Raw genomic sequence first — 15,493 nt, forward strand, 5'->3', positions numbered from 1 at the left:
CTTTTGAAACCCATTTCACAGTTTGGTTATTCCCAGAAAAGCTTAAAGGAAATGAATGTGCGTGTTCTTTTGATGTCCTCTGAAACTTCGGACTCGCAGTACGCGACTCCTTTGTCCTTCAAAGATTAATACCACTACTTTAGATTAAAGAAAGCTGCCGCCTCAATCTATAACGCCATGCTTGTTTCTCTTTTCATCGTGCTTTTAATTTTCTGAATCAGTTAAGCACAACAGTCCCAGCAAGCTATTTTTCAGAGGTGCAGTTATGAGGGTTACAGCTAAATTCTTGGCGTTTGTGCAAAATTTGCTGAGCCCCCTTTTCCTGATTGTATTTGTGTCCCCCGGCAGGGGGTGACATGATGTCGAAATGATGTGCCATCGATCCGCTGTGCCTTCAGAGGGTCTCTCTCTCTTAGTACCTGCATACATAACAAGCTGAATCCTGTCTCGGATGGAGTTGTCGGAAACCGCTGCTGAAACCATCGCGGTGCCTGCCTGGGAGTCGTTTGGAGCTGGAACAACCAGAGGCCCAATTATGAAGGAAGTGGCGCCTCCCAGGTAAGAGAAGAGCGAGGCCACGGCCGTCGCTGTGGCCCTCTGGTCAGGGGCGAACCAAGTGGTGGAGAGAAAGGGGCCGGCGCTCATTATGGTGGGCCCAGCTAAGCCGTTTAGAAACTGACCTCCATGTATCAGCCTGCAACAGGAAAGACAGGAAGTAGCAGTCACAACAAACATATTCAAGTTAAACACATCCAGGCGAATATTCTCTGACCCAACGCTTTAAGTTACTGTAATAAAGAGGATCTGCAGCTATCCTGCAGAGCCTTAAAGCTGCCCACATGTGAGATTCCAGGAGTACAAAACGTCTGAGGAGTGCAGCACGTTTTAAACAAGCTCCACATGAGTTTCCGCTGCCATTCGAATGGGAACAGACAGGATTTCAGGTTGTGCCCCTCAGAAACCCTCATTGCATCATCACATTGTATCCAACACACAGAAGAGAAGCAGCCGAAATGAGCCCGGCTCCAGCATCGCATCGGTTCATTTCTGACGTTTGAAATAAACAAATCAAGAGGGTTTGATTTGAAAATGACAGGCGAAGGAATAAAAATAAGGTGGAATTATCTCAGGGGATTAGAGTCACAGCCTCTCCCGGGAGTCAAAGTTTCAGTCGCGCTTTTGCACCTTGAGACGGAGACAGATGTATTCGGATATATTCCCCCCCGATGCCACCGGAGCCCTCAGCACCCTCAACCCCTTCCAGACCCGTCTGACTGAGACAGCCAGCCGCTGGAGACAGCTCACGGCTGATTGATTGTCTGTAAGCTCAGTGAAGACACCATTCATTCAGGGCATGCTGGGTCTGCTCGGTGGGGGGAAGAAGAGAGGCAGAGAAAGAAAATAACAGCGAAGATATTGTGCTAATTCTGAGCTTTGGGTATTGGGAAAATATCCAGTCAATCTTCCATCTGACTCCCTGCTGAAGATGAGCAAACACAGACTTTAAGGTGAAAATGGAACCTTTGCACTTTAATTAAATCCAACTTATCATTTTTTAAAGATGTTTTTAACACCAAAGTAGATTGTGTATCGTTCATGATGTGAGTTCAGTAAGACGGACGATTAAAATCTAAAACACTTTGTTTAAATTTAATAATTAAAAAAAAAAAAAAAACACTGCTTCACATCCATTAATCCATCGTAAAACCAGCTCTATTATCGATTAGAAACACATTTTAGTGTTTAAGGACAGATTAGAGACAAAGCAGGTAGTTCCTTTGAATGGTGTTATGGTGTTTTTCCTCCTCTTTTCTGTCTTCTCAAACCCCAGCTGGTCCAGGCGGATGGCCACCCTTCCTGAGTCTGGTTCTGCCAGAGGTTTCTTCCTGGTTCTGGTTCTGCCAGAGGTTTCTTCCTGGTTCTGGTTCTACCAGAGGTTTCTTCCTGGTTCTGGTTCTACCAGAGGTTTCTTCCTGGTTCTGGTCCTGCCAGAGGTTTCTTCCTGGTTCTGGTTCTGTCAGAGGTTTCTTCCTGGTTCTGCTAGAGGTTTCTTCCTGGTTCTGGTTCTGCCAGAGGTTTCTTCCTGGTTCTGGTTCTGCCAGAGGTTTCTTCCTGGTTCTGGTTCTGTCAGAGGTTTCTTCCTGGTTCTGCTAGAGGTTTCTTCCTGGTTCTGGTTCTGCCAGAGGTTTCTTCCTGTTAAAGGGAGTCGTTCCTTTCCACAGTCCCTCAGGCTCAGGACGGGAGATTGGACTGAAGACACGTTTCGGTCCAATCTGTTGGTTTCCTTAGCTCGAATATTATTTTTGAATTGGCTCCATATGAATTAATTGGATTATGATTACAATGAATTGAATTCCAATTGGCTTGAATTGGACTATATTATTTAAGTGCCTTGAGATGAGAATTGTTGTAATCAGGTGCTATATAAATTGAATTGAATTGAATTGAATAGTTTGAACGGGTCACAGCAGAACACAGCGGCAGACAGACTGTAGAACTTCTTCACCCCACATCTTCTTCCCACATCTCCAACCTGCTGACATCCCAGCCTACACAGCAGCACCTCCTAAAACGGTCCTCACTTTTTACTCAACCCACTCCTTCCTTCTCTCCAAGTTTCTCTGCTAGTGCCTCAGACTTTATTGCCAATTCTACTGCAACAGTTGTCAGCATCTGACTTGTAGTCCGAGCCGCTTGGTGTTGTTTATTAGAAGCATTATCGGGGCTTCTGATCTGATTCTGCAGCTTCTGTCGGTTCCACACTGAATAAGCGAACTCTGCAGGATGCTGCATTCACCGGCGTTTCCTTTGCTAGCTTAATTGCGTGCGACTCAGACATGTGGGTCATTGTTTTGTTGTGTTCACCAGCTACAGCACAACAAATTCAGACCATAAAACCTTAACTTTGGAGCAGAAACACTCCTGATCCAGTGAAGCAGGCACTGGTCGGCCAAGGGTTAACCCCAGCTGAAACACGAGGCATATCACAGCGGTTATCCTCTGTTTGGCAGGGCCGGTGTGTTTAATTATGATGAAGCACTTGAACGTCATGCAGATGGCCCTAAGCAGCGAGTATGGCACTAAATCTGTATTTTAAAGAGGATATATTAGGATTTTTAGAGTGTGTTATGCAACTTTTAGATCATTTAAAAAGACGTCCACACCCTCGGGAGTCATTGTCACCTCAACAGCAGTCCAGACCGCTCGCTTATAGGCCAGTTTGGCACGCCTCAAACAAAGAAAAGGCATTTTATGAGCATTAAAGCATGAACTAAACTAAAGAGAATCACAAATTAAGACAACATGGGTTCCTTAATCTGTTTTTTTGCCAATGTTCTAATGATCTTTTCTGAGCTTTTAAGTGTCTGAAAGGTGCATAAATATTGGCTTTCTATTTGTAAAATAAGTGCTTTTGAGCTGTACTACTAAGGATACTGTGCCTAAAATCTTATTTATTCATTTAAAAGCAAAACTGTCGCATATATTTGGCTCATATTAATATTTGGCAACGTTCTGAATCTCTTCTGCACTAAAAGCTCAATCTTTTCTCTCACTGTAAATACATTTTTCTATAATTCACATCAGTTTTGTGTGAAATTGAGACATAAAACCGACAAGCTGAGGCTGAAACAAACATATTTGAATGAATAAAAATCTATCATTCGAAAGGGGGGGGGGGGGGGGGGGGGGGGGCTATCAGTACTTTACCAGCTTTCTAAACTTAGTTTTCTAAAGTTTGGTCAGTGCCCTGCTTCTCTGCCGATTAGATCAGAGGATAGATGGGACCAGGAAAATATCTCTAATATGACGAGTGATGAGGATGGATGACGGCTAGCGGGAGGATGAGAGGTCACATGAGGGAGCTGCTCTGTGGCTGAAGGGGAAAAGAGGAGGAACGGAGCGGCTTTTCCAACGACTGCCGATTAATCACTATTGATGACCCCTGTCGGACTGGATCTGATTGAGAATGAGATATGGAGACGTGTGCAGTGCCAAAAAAAGACCGGTTTCAGCCATCACAAGGACCGGGCCAATTCTACTCATCACAGCAGTGCAACAGCCTGCTGTGGGATCCACAGAGCGCCCTCATGGCCAATCAGACTGTCCGGGTGAGTCAGGATCTACCTGACTGACATGTACGAGTGGAACAGCTGCTCTCTTTGTTAATGCATCCGACAGATGGAGAGAGATTCAGATGGCGAGAGAACACAGCGAATGCATGAAAACACATGAGAATGAGAAGGGTAAGAAGCTGACCTCTCTGATTTGAGAGAATAATTAATCACAGCCAGGCCTAATCAGCGGCCACTGATGCAACCGACGAGCCTCGTTTGAACTTCACGAAACACAGAAGAGAGGAATGTCCACCGGTCAGCGTTCACACGTCCACAGCTCGCTCCGATTTCCAAGAATAGAGCTGATAAACTGAAAACAAAGAGGCCGTTTTGCTTCCCCGAGGGGTTATCATGACGGGAAGTAAGTGCCTTTCAAACAGGAGAAGGTGAGTGGAACAAAAAGACTCGCAGGGGGTTTTAAAAGCTGGAAAACTGTCGCCACTGGAGCAGGAAACTCCAGCTCAGTGCAGACTGGACTCGGATGTTTCATGTTTACCTTTCCTTTCTTCACCTGAACTCACACCTAAACAGGCTCCATACAAAACAGCTGCGAGTTTAAAAGAAGCAGCACACTCTGCAGCAACTGAACAAAGCTCTTACAGTCTGTTACCCCCTACAGCAAAGCAAAGACTGACATCTACTGGTGATTCAGGGAACTGCATCAGAACCATCCCTTCCTCTGATAACCCATTAAAGAGCTGTGGCCCGTTACATTTAGCATGAAAATCTAACTCAGCTGTGTCACACTAACATTTGCTGTGTGATTAATGCTATCTGAGCTTTCTAGTTTCCCCTTTGAACTGCAAATCCAAAGAGCTGAAGGTCACGGTAACTGCAAAGAGAAACAGCGGGCAGCTCCGACTCTTGTGCTTTTAAGCCTGAGCCCATAAGAACTGATGGATGCTGTTTTTCAGGCTGCATTAGAAATGACTGGAGAGACGTTTCAATGACTGTTGACAATCCTGCCGTGAGCCTTGGTCTTAATGGCACGATCACATAGAAAACGGCAGTTTTCTCCTGATATAATCTGTCACATATGAGGCATAATAATATGACCCCCTGCCTCATACTGAGCAGGTTCTGCCTAACAGCTCTGACCTCAGGGTGTGGACAATAATCCTCTGGATGCTGTGGCACATCAGATCATACCCGATTATTTGGGCAGTTTGGGAGCAAAGTATCGTGTTCTTTAAGCATCATTTATGTTGGTCTTAAAGGGGAACTTTTAAACCTGGACCTGAAAGTCGGCGTCCTTCGGAGGATATTTAGATTTCTCGAGATTAGGGCTGCACAATCATGATTCTGGTGGCCACAATCAACGATGTTTACATTCAAAATGCAGCTCTGCTGCCTGCGTCTAACCACATGTTCTCAACCAGAAGTCCACCAACCACCAGGGGGCGACAGCATGGTTAAGGCTTCATTAAGATGCCTGAATGACAAGCGCACAGTTAGACAGCCTGCAGGCGGCTAGTTAGACAGCCTGCAGGCGGCTAGTTAGACAGCCTGCAGGCGGCTAGTTAGACAGCCTGCAGGCGGCTAGTTTGACAGCCTGCAGGCGGCTAGTTTGACAGCCTGCAGGCGGCTAGTTTGACAGCCTGCAGGCGGCTAGTTAGACAGCCTGCAGGCGGCTAGTTTGACAGCCTGCAGGCGGCTAGTTAGACAGCCTGCAGGCGGCTAGTTTGACAGCCTGCAGGCGGCTAGTTAGACAGCCTGCAGGCGGCTAGTTAGACAGCCTGCAGGCGGCTAGTTAGACAGCCTGCAGGCGGCTAGTTAGATTATGAGTCTGTGAGTTAGACTGATGAGAACAAGTCATGTCAAAAGCCGAGAAGAATACAGAAGCATCTGAGGAGCTTGAGCCTCGAAACGGGGCGACATCCATTCTCTGGACTTGTTTCGGATTCAGGGAAAGTGACGTTAAACAAGAGCAAGTTATTTGCAAATAATGTAAAAAAAGTAGTGTCTGTCCCAGAGTAACACCTCTAATTTATTAAATCACCTGAAAAACATCACTAACCTAAATATGAGGAATGAAAGAAGGCCAAAGCTAATGATAAGTCACAAAATCCCCGTCCGTGTCCAGCGCCGACAACCATTACAGCAGCCTGCAGAACCCGATCCATCTACCTCCCAAAGACACGCAGGAATAACAGCCATATCTTTTTATTTGGCCAAAGACGTGTCCGATCAATACAGTTAGTGCTTTAACATGTTTAATTATTGGGTTTTTGTTTTTATTTTACATTATTTATCATTTATTCTAATCTAAAGTTTAATTTTCACGAAAAATTGTCGACACTTTGTTTATAAATGAAGCAATAAAAACACATGTTTTTCCAGACATGATGAATAATCGTGATTTCAATATCTATCAGAATAATCGTGATTATGATTTTGGTCATAATCGTGAAGCCCTACTTGAGATCCATATAACGGAGTGAACGGGGCTTAGAGCCTCTAAATAAGGCATTATTTGTCTTTATTTCACCAATACTTTAAGAAGAATGAATGAATGAACGTGTGCTATAGCTCTGTTAGCTCATAGCTGCTGTGTTGTTGTTATTGGCGGCTATCGGGGGGGCTTATAGAGGGCTTTCTACACACTCGTCTGCTGGGATGATGTCATCGACACGCCGCTGCAGCACAGTTTATTCACTCCGTGCTCTGTGGCAGTCGGCTAACTTCACACAGAGTTTGCTGCTGATAGTTTTGTGCAACATGGCAGGATATTTATCAGATTTTGACGACCTGGACGACCACTTTGAGTAAGATGGACGTTCTTACCGGAGTGAATGAGCTGTGCTGCAGCTGTTGTGGCTGATCGGTGCATGTTATAAAGATAACGTCTACTGGCTCAGAGCTCTATAATCAGGACTTAAGAAAACTGCACTCAAATGAATTATCTACAGGATGAGTACTGTAAATAAAATTTAATGATTTGGTGAAATTAACACCATCCATCAGTCCAAGAACACCAAATAAAACCCTCTGAAACAATTTATTAAGCAGGAAACATCCAGGGAAATGCAGCTCTCTGAAGTTTAAAGCCTTCTTTATGGCTTCGAAGCTGTAAGAAAAGTCACTTTTTACTCCTGTATTTCTGTTATAGTTGATTTTAAGAGAAAATACAACTATCCCTGCCATATGTGGCCTAAATCAAAGTAAAGAGCCACTGAAAATGGCTGTTATTAGGGTCCTGCTGTGCTGTTACGCAACAAGAATCTATAGAGGGTCGGCAGGTTGTGATAATAAGTCTTCATGTGTACAAAACAAGTTAGCAGGAGCTTGTGAGCACGGACTAGTGTGAAAGGTCATCCCGTTTGATTAGGAGGCATTAATGAAGCATGCAAAAGCAGCAGAAACATGTCCAGAATGTACAACATTTCACTTCAACCTATGAATTAATTTCAAACATAAGCACTTCTGTGATTGTAGAATATCAGCTTCCTAATTTCCATTAAGAAGCTTTTTAATTTTCTTACATCTGGCCTATAATCACTCAGCTAATAGCTATCTTATAACCCCCCCGAGACACAAAAGGAAAGAGATTGAGGGACTAAAAGTGATCCACGACTCATTCCATGGAAATACAATTTCCTCTTTTCACTGATATTCCATAATACACTGCCTCTTTGTGGAGGAATTATTAGAGATTACCTATTCAGTTGAATTACATTTTTATCGAAGGCACATGATTAATTGGAATGACCTCTTCTGAGTAAAACTGAGGGTGAGGGTCATTCTCCGCATGTTTTCCAATGAAGCCCAGCTCATGTACTGCCTGAAAAGGACAGAAGTGGTAAAGAATTCTCTCAATGTTGCGCTGTCTTTCACAGAAATTCATTCACTGTGCCTCCATGCAGCAGCTTTTTTCTACAGAGAATAAAAAGGACCAGGACCCTGCCTTGAATCAGTATAAATATAAACTCTTAAGAGTCACTCGATAATACTGCGGCTACAGAAGTGCAGCAAAAACCTGGTCTGCATCTGTTTAAATTAAAGATCACTGGTATGGCTTGAAGAGCTAAAATAACACGTTTACATAGAGAGATTAGGGACTGAACCACTCCTTCACACCTGAAATGGAGCTAAACGCTCCGCATGTGCTCTAAAGCGCAGTGTTACTTTAATACAGCCACATTTCCAAAAAGAGTTGCTCTCTTTCACATATTTTTCTTTAACTTTTGTCAGGTGCCTGTAGAATTTAGCCTGTTAAGACTACGTGTGAACTTGAGGATGTTTAAGACATTTCCAGACGGTCACTGTTTTTAAATAAAATCCAGATTTTATAACCGCTGTCATCTGTCAAATAGGACTGAGCGATTTTATCGATATTGCAATATATATATCGATATTTTGTCTCCCGATAAAGTATAGATTTTTTTTAGCCACGGGTTTTGTTTTTTTTTGTTTGTTTTTTTTTAAGCAAACTTTATTGAAAAGTCAGACGTTACAATTAGTGAAAACACATAAAACTTTAACATAATACAAAACAAAGCCAGAGGGGTCACATTATTAAAAATAATGATAAATTATTTCATAAAATGTTATATAAAGTATGCACTTTATATATTATACATTTTCAGTGGTTTTGATGGCTTTTCTGTTTATAGAATGTAGGATTGTTGTAATTTATTGTTTGAGCTCCTTCTCAAAAATTAAAAAAGATGGTTTGTGGTTAGAGAATTTGGATTTGTGTTTATGGTATTTAGCAAGTAAAACGAGCAGGTTGATGATGTAATATTAACATAAACATGAGTCAGCGTACGCTGAAGACACGTTTGTGACATGTTTGTTTGTTTGTTTCCGGTTCAAAGGTCGGACCATCAGTCCAATCAGAGACGATTCATGTCAAATCACACTGACCCTTTAACATCTTTCAGAAAATGAAATTAAATCGTATCGAATCGCTGGCTGAATGCCGTGTATCGTATTGTATCGTGAGATTAGTGTATCGCTACAGCCCTACTGACAAAAATAAGTAAATAAATCACCAGTCAGGTCAGAATGTGGCAGTAAAACGTAGAATGATCCCATCAGAGAAAGTTAAAAGCAGCAGAACGCCTTAAAAGTTCACAGCTTTGCTGTTTTGGATGCACTTCAGTCAGTTCCACTCACTTGTATGAGTGCTGTGACTGTGATGGTGGTTCAGGTAACCTGAGCTGTAACTGGGAGAACTGGTCATCCGTCCTGACACCTAACGTTTTTGCATGGTTTGTTGCGATAGTTAAAGATAAAATTCTCTTCTTCCTGTTCCTGGGAGCATATATCTGAAGTCAGCAGGTGTAAAACTCCCCAAAAACACAACCCTGGTATTTTTTTTTGGTTCCCCTTTCTATGAAAGTTCCTGACTTAAGTTTTCTTTAGTTGACTCCGCCTCCTCTGCTAAGCCCCGCCCACTCACATCCACCCTGCTGGACGGGTGAAGCCAGCTTCTGGTGGAAATGTTCAGCTTTCAGCTGTACTGAGGAGCATGAATCTTCAATCGGTTTTAACAACCTGGTCCAATCCAACGCTGGACCAACAGCTATTTTCACCAAACCTGTTTCATACAACTCAGTACGACCTCAGAAATTTGTGTCAAATTGCTAAAAAGGGCATGATATGTAAATGTAAATGTAAATGTAATTTATTTATTCAGCCCTTTACAACAATCCATTTCGGTACCAAAGTGCTTTACAGCAGATAATAAATAAAGAAAAGAATAAGTAAAAAAAAACAATAAAATAACAGTAAACGCAATAAAATACAGCAAAATTGAATAAGATAATATAAAAGTGTCACCATACTACTGGGTATTAAAAGCCATCTGAAATAAATATGTTTTTAGCCCAGATTTAAAAGAGGCCCAGGCCAGAAATAAGATGCATCTCGGGGGAGGGGAGCTTATTCCAGAGCCTGGGGGCAGCAACAGAAAAGGCTCGGTCACCCCAGGGCTTGTATTTTGACCTGAACACTTCCAGAAAAAGTTGATTTGTTGACCTCAGAGCTCTGCCAGGGTTACAGTTAAAAGCTCAGATAAATACGACGGGGCGAGGCCGTTAAGAGCTTTAAAAACAAACATTAAAAGTTTAAAATCAGTTCTATAAAAGGACATATATATAACTTATAATAATTACTTACTTACTAATAATATGTAACTTATGTTAACAACGTGTTGGATGGACTGATTGGCTGGGATGACAAAACATTCGGTCTTAGAGAGGTTTAGCTGAAGGTCGGATTATTTTATCCATGTAGATATGTCAGAGAGCCAAGCTGAGATGTGTGGGGCCATTTTGTGTATCAACCACATAGCAATACTACGAGAAGCCATGCAAGTGGATGAAGAAGCCTTAGGAATTGGTGATTATTGTAAATAGAAGGGGTCCCAGTACCGAGCCTTGGGGTACCTCGATAGAGAGGCAATGTTGTGATGGGGCAGTGGAGTGCTGATGTTTGTCTCTGCCATGATACTTTGAAACAACACTGGGTGAGATATGATTCAAACCATGAGTGTGCCACCTTGCAGAGGACAGGTGGCATTATTTACTGCCTCAGATTGACAATAGAGCAGCAACTGATCTGCATCAAGGAGGTTGTTCCACAAGAGTAAGACTGAGAATAGTATGAAAATGGCCTTTTCCAACCTTTGGTGATGGAAACCCAGAAGAATGGAGGCAGCAAGACTGGTTAAGAGTTATAGACTTAGGCTTTTTAAACACAGGTGTTGTCTTAATCCTCTTTAAATGGTGCCTGAAACATCCCAGAGGCCAGCGAAGCCTTTTCTTACATGTGTAAATGCTGGTTCGGTGGCATGAGAGACGAAGGTCCATCAAACATGTCGTGAGATGCTGTTCTCACAGTCAGTCTGACACCGTTTCTGACCAACAGCTGAGAGTGGGGGCAGGGAGGGGTGTTGTTGGGCAACAGAGGCGACACACAGCATGACAAGTGCGCCATTGATTGGCTAATCATTAGTTCCCTTGTGGTGCTAATTGGACCGACTCATTTTTCAACTGAAACCGCTGTTTTTTTGTCACGTTGCCAAATTAATCGGTCAGCTCGTGAAAACAGATGGACTCAAAAGGTTCGGAGTGGACTCACCACTACATTTAGACACCATCTTTAACCATGCCAGCGTCTGTTGACCCAGATGTGTTCTCCTAAGAATTATTTTAATCTTTTTAAGGTTTAAGTGACACTCAGGCTTTATCCCTCATTCACCTTTATGCTCAGTGGTGACCAAATACCTGAAAAACTATTGAAAGTCCCTCCGTGTTCAGAGCAAATTAACAAATATTAGATAAAAAATGTCCTTTACATCAGCTTGGAAGCAGCTTTTTGTGCGAATATGCAACTGTTATTTTCAGTAATGATTGATGCAACTATTATGACCCATTAATCAATGTTTATTTGTCTTTAAAAAGTCACCACAGAAGCACAAACCTCATTTTCCAGAGCTTAATTCTGCTTTTAATCCAGTTTAAACTGTGCCGAGACCTCAAAATACTCACTTCATTGCCTTCTATGACACACATTCCCCATAGAAGCTCAAATAATTTATCATAACCTACATCTCACGTCACCAAACTCACCAGACAAGGAAAGGTCCTGAGTGAGGCAAGCAGCTCTCCTTCTGAATGAACTGATGCACATAGCTGGGTCTGAGATGGCTGAGGCAGGCGGTTAAAACAGTTTGCCTAATAAATCAAATTATGCTAAATATGGACAGACTCTGAGATGCACTGAGGCTCATGAGTCCCTCTCTGCCTCCTTTCCAAAACCTTTCAAACTTCATCATCACATTCCCCCCCCCCCCAAGGGCCATCTGAGACTTTACAGGCGTCTTACCATCGTCTGAGATTCTGGTCCGTCAGCGGGATGCTTCGTAGGGCGGCGCCGAGCAGCATTAAGAGGGCCGAGAGGAGCAGGGACGCCCGTAAACCTGGAAAACACGAGATACCATCAAGGAAAAGAAGAAAAGATCTAACCTAGATCTAAAATCAGACGTTTTACCCAAACTAAATCCACACCAACCCCCAAGAAGACTTTCTATTGCTTTACATGTAAAAATGTAATCTGCTGAATGACTTTAGAGGTGAAAACCTACATTGTTCCATTTTTAGTTTCATGCTGACTGATTCGCCGCCTCAGCAGGATTTCATATCAGCAGATGGATGTTTTACTTATTCAGTCTGCCCGAACTTATTCAAATGAGATCATAAAATAAACTTTATCCCTACAAAACAACCCAGTTTAACAGCTTTAAAAACTCCCAGGCGGGCAACATGTCATAAAAAGTGCTTCTGAATGTTTTCAGTCAGTCTCCCAGCATCCGTAAGTGGGTGTCAGGATCCTTAAGTTCCCCGTTTAATACTTTCTGTGTGACAGCAATCGCACAAACAAAAAGTCCTTCTCCGTGATCTTGGCAGTCTATTCTCACTCTCACTCACATGACACCCATTTAAGGAAACTCTTTCCTCACATCTCAGTTCCTCTATTTCCATGTACGTTGCTGATTGTTGAGACTCTGACGACCAGCCTATAAATACATCAGATGTACGCATTTACACCGGATAAAAAGGGTTGGAAATATCCTCTAAACTGCCCACCACATACCTAAAGGTTTGCGTGGTGTGTGCTGAATAAATCCGCATAAATCAGTCTTGTGCTGCTTCAGATACTGACAAGTGTCACTTACCGGCAACAAGTACTGACAAGCGCTTATCAGTGAAATCCTCAGCGGACATTAGCCGCCTGAAGACCTCAGCCGTGCTGAATTTAATCAGGAAATAACACGCCGTTACTTAGAGATGTGACAGTAATGTTCACCACATAATCGCTGCCTTCTGTAATGATAATAATATCACAGACAGGCGAGGACAACAGACAGACAACTCAAATCAAAGCTGCTGCTTTCAATAAACTGATGTTTACATTCCCACCTTTTCTAAAGTGAGACTTACTTTCATCTTACTATAAATCAAAGAATAAGCTGCAGATTGACTGAAAATAAACAGTTACAATGAGCATTTTTATCGTCTGCATGGTCCATCTTTAAGAGGTGTTCAGCTACGCTTTAATGATTAATAAAGCACCCAAAGTGTGTCACTAATGTGAATATAAAAAGGGTTTTTGCTCTGCGTAGCTGCTTAGACCTGAAATAAATTAACTTTTTGTTCCATTTAACAACTTCAAGTCTTTTTTTTTTGCCCCTGACGATACCTTTTTGCTGTCTTTCTCATTTCTCTTTGTTTTTTGAGGTACTACTTAAAGAAAAAACAACCTTTAGAGCACTTAAGCGCTATTTTATCTTTGAAATATGAACTGTCCAAGGATCACACGCACACAAAAAACACATGAATTTGAAAAATAATCAATGAATGGGGCCTATTTTATCGACTACCTGCTTGCATAACATAAATACATTGAATTTAAATACGATGACTGATTCTTTCTCGTTAGTTGGAACTTGCTGAATTAGCATAAAATAAATAAAACATATGTTGATCCAACACATTTATGTTAAGTGGACAAAACAGAATGACTTTAAGCCGAAAAAACAGCATTATAATCATATGGAAAGCTGCTTCTTTATGTTCATTCAACAGGTCATTTATTGAGTGCACATGATGTAGGAGGTGACACAAAAGCTCATTCTGCACCATAAACTACAGTTTTATAGCTTTATACAGACTCCTGGCACATTATGTAAGTTTACTGTGCCTTTATGGCATCACATAAAGCTTGATTTGAACTCAACAACGGTTTTGTTGATCGTCTACCGTCTCTACCTTTGGGGAAGAGGGACCTCTCAGCGGGGAACCCTTTTCCACACTGACAAGCTGGAGCAGAGACAGTGTTCATGCATGTCGTGCACAGATATGCATGAATAAAGATGCTGCAAACTCTGGAAGTCTTTGCCAAACAAAGCCACACCACGGCTTAATGAAATTCATGAGGACTGAAAGCGTTTCCCTAATTTGAGACACAACTCAGGTGCTTACTTACCTGCAGACTGACAATAGCTTTAAGTGTTCATCTTAAAAGTTGGAGGGGGAGTTTCCAGCTCCTTTATTTTGTCTCTACCACTTATTGAAAAGAAGCAGCGATGCCTTGACAACCTGTGATCAAATCCGCTAAATAAAAACACGCACAGCAACTAATTCCTGCTGAATCAGGATCACAAGATGTTGGTGTCATTCCAAGGCAAGTTTTCTATGTTTGGAGGCTGGTTGAGATGATGTTAGTGCTTTGTTTCTGTTTTTAATCACCTGACAGACGAGCTTGGGAGGGTACTGCCTCCTTTGTGTCAGTCAGGTGATTTAAGGGAACTGGTTAGGTGAAGAGCGGCCCGAGTCAAGAGGTTTTACTCACACTTCCTCACCGTTAACAGAAACTACTTCTGAATGTGGATCATAGTGGACCAGACGAGAGATACTTTAAATATCATTCAAAGCCACCCAAAAATAGAGATGCAGAGGATAGATTAACACATTTTTTAACATTTGAAGTTAATTTACAAGATAGTCGTGTGATTATTTAAGTAAAATCATTTAAAATATCAAACATTTGCTGTTTCCAGCATCCTAAACATAAGGAGTTATTCTTATTACCCATTTCATATTCAAGTTATGATCTTCACACAAAGTTTTAGGCCACCAATTGGTGCCGGTCTGCTCAGTGTACCTAAAAAATACTTTTAAATCCATTTTGCAACAACAAAAACTACTTGAATTTCTGTTCTGGACACAAAAAGATTGGCTCTAGGTGTTAAAACAGAAGACATCACCAGTTGATCTCATTGTCCATTTTTTCTTTTCAGTGTTTTAACAATCAACAGATCAATTGGTTACATGCTGTAAAGGGCTGAGGGTCACAAACTCGAGGTCGGACACCATAATGTGCAGACGGGACACAATGTACTAGATTTTCACAGCTCACCTTTTTTATCCATTAACCACATGAAAAGCAACCAGGGGGCGAATCCCAGCGGGCCCCACAGCACCAGCACTGCGATGTCAGACTTTGTGAACCCGTAAGCGTGAGCAGCCGAGTTCTGAATGGGACCCCAGAAGTTCCACACCATCCCCTGCATTAGGGCCAGCAGGGAAAACAGGGTCAGAACCAGCCATCTTCTCCCGTACACTCGGCTGTTTACTGGCTGGCTGTTAGTCCCCGCGTAAGAAGGGACGAGAAGCGGCTCCCTTTCGGCTTCGGTGCTCGAACCGGCACCCATAACGACGTCTTTTTGTCAGTTCAGGCCAAATTCCGAGTTTAACGGCTCTATAGCCAGAGGGAACTGACGTAAAACTCGCCTTTTGTCGACCACGCAAAACAAAAACAGTCGACAGTTTTTTTTTTTAACTCTTGGCTACTTCACTGCGCATGTCCAA

General features: G+C 42.4%; 1 protein-coding gene across 1 annotated transcript in view; it reads right to left on the reverse strand.

Moving 5' to 3' along the window:
* slc49a4 (solute carrier family 49 member 4) overlaps positions 1 to 15,446 on the reverse strand; it is a 43,402-nt gene extending 27,956 nt beyond the window's left edge. The window contains exons 1-3 of the mRNA XM_072397566.1: positions 15,042 to 15,446; positions 11,949 to 12,042; positions 420 to 694 (exon numbers count right to left, since the gene is read on the reverse strand). Coding sequence (XP_072253667.1) covers positions 420 to 694; positions 11,949 to 12,042; positions 15,042 to 15,336 — 664 coding nt within the window. The 5' untranslated portion in view covers positions 15,337 to 15,446. The remainder of the gene's footprint in view (positions 1 to 419; positions 695 to 11,948; positions 12,043 to 15,041) is intronic.
* Between the last annotated feature and the right edge of the window lie 47 nt (positions 15,447 to 15,493).

Source organism: Leuresthes tenuis, unplaced genomic scaffold (assembly GCF_036924035.1).
Source record: "Leuresthes tenuis unplaced genomic scaffold, fLeuTen1.0.hap1 SCAF_12, whole genome shotgun sequence".
Classification (NCBI taxonomy): Eukaryota; Metazoa; Chordata; class Actinopteri; order Atheriniformes; family Atherinopsidae; genus Leuresthes; species Leuresthes tenuis.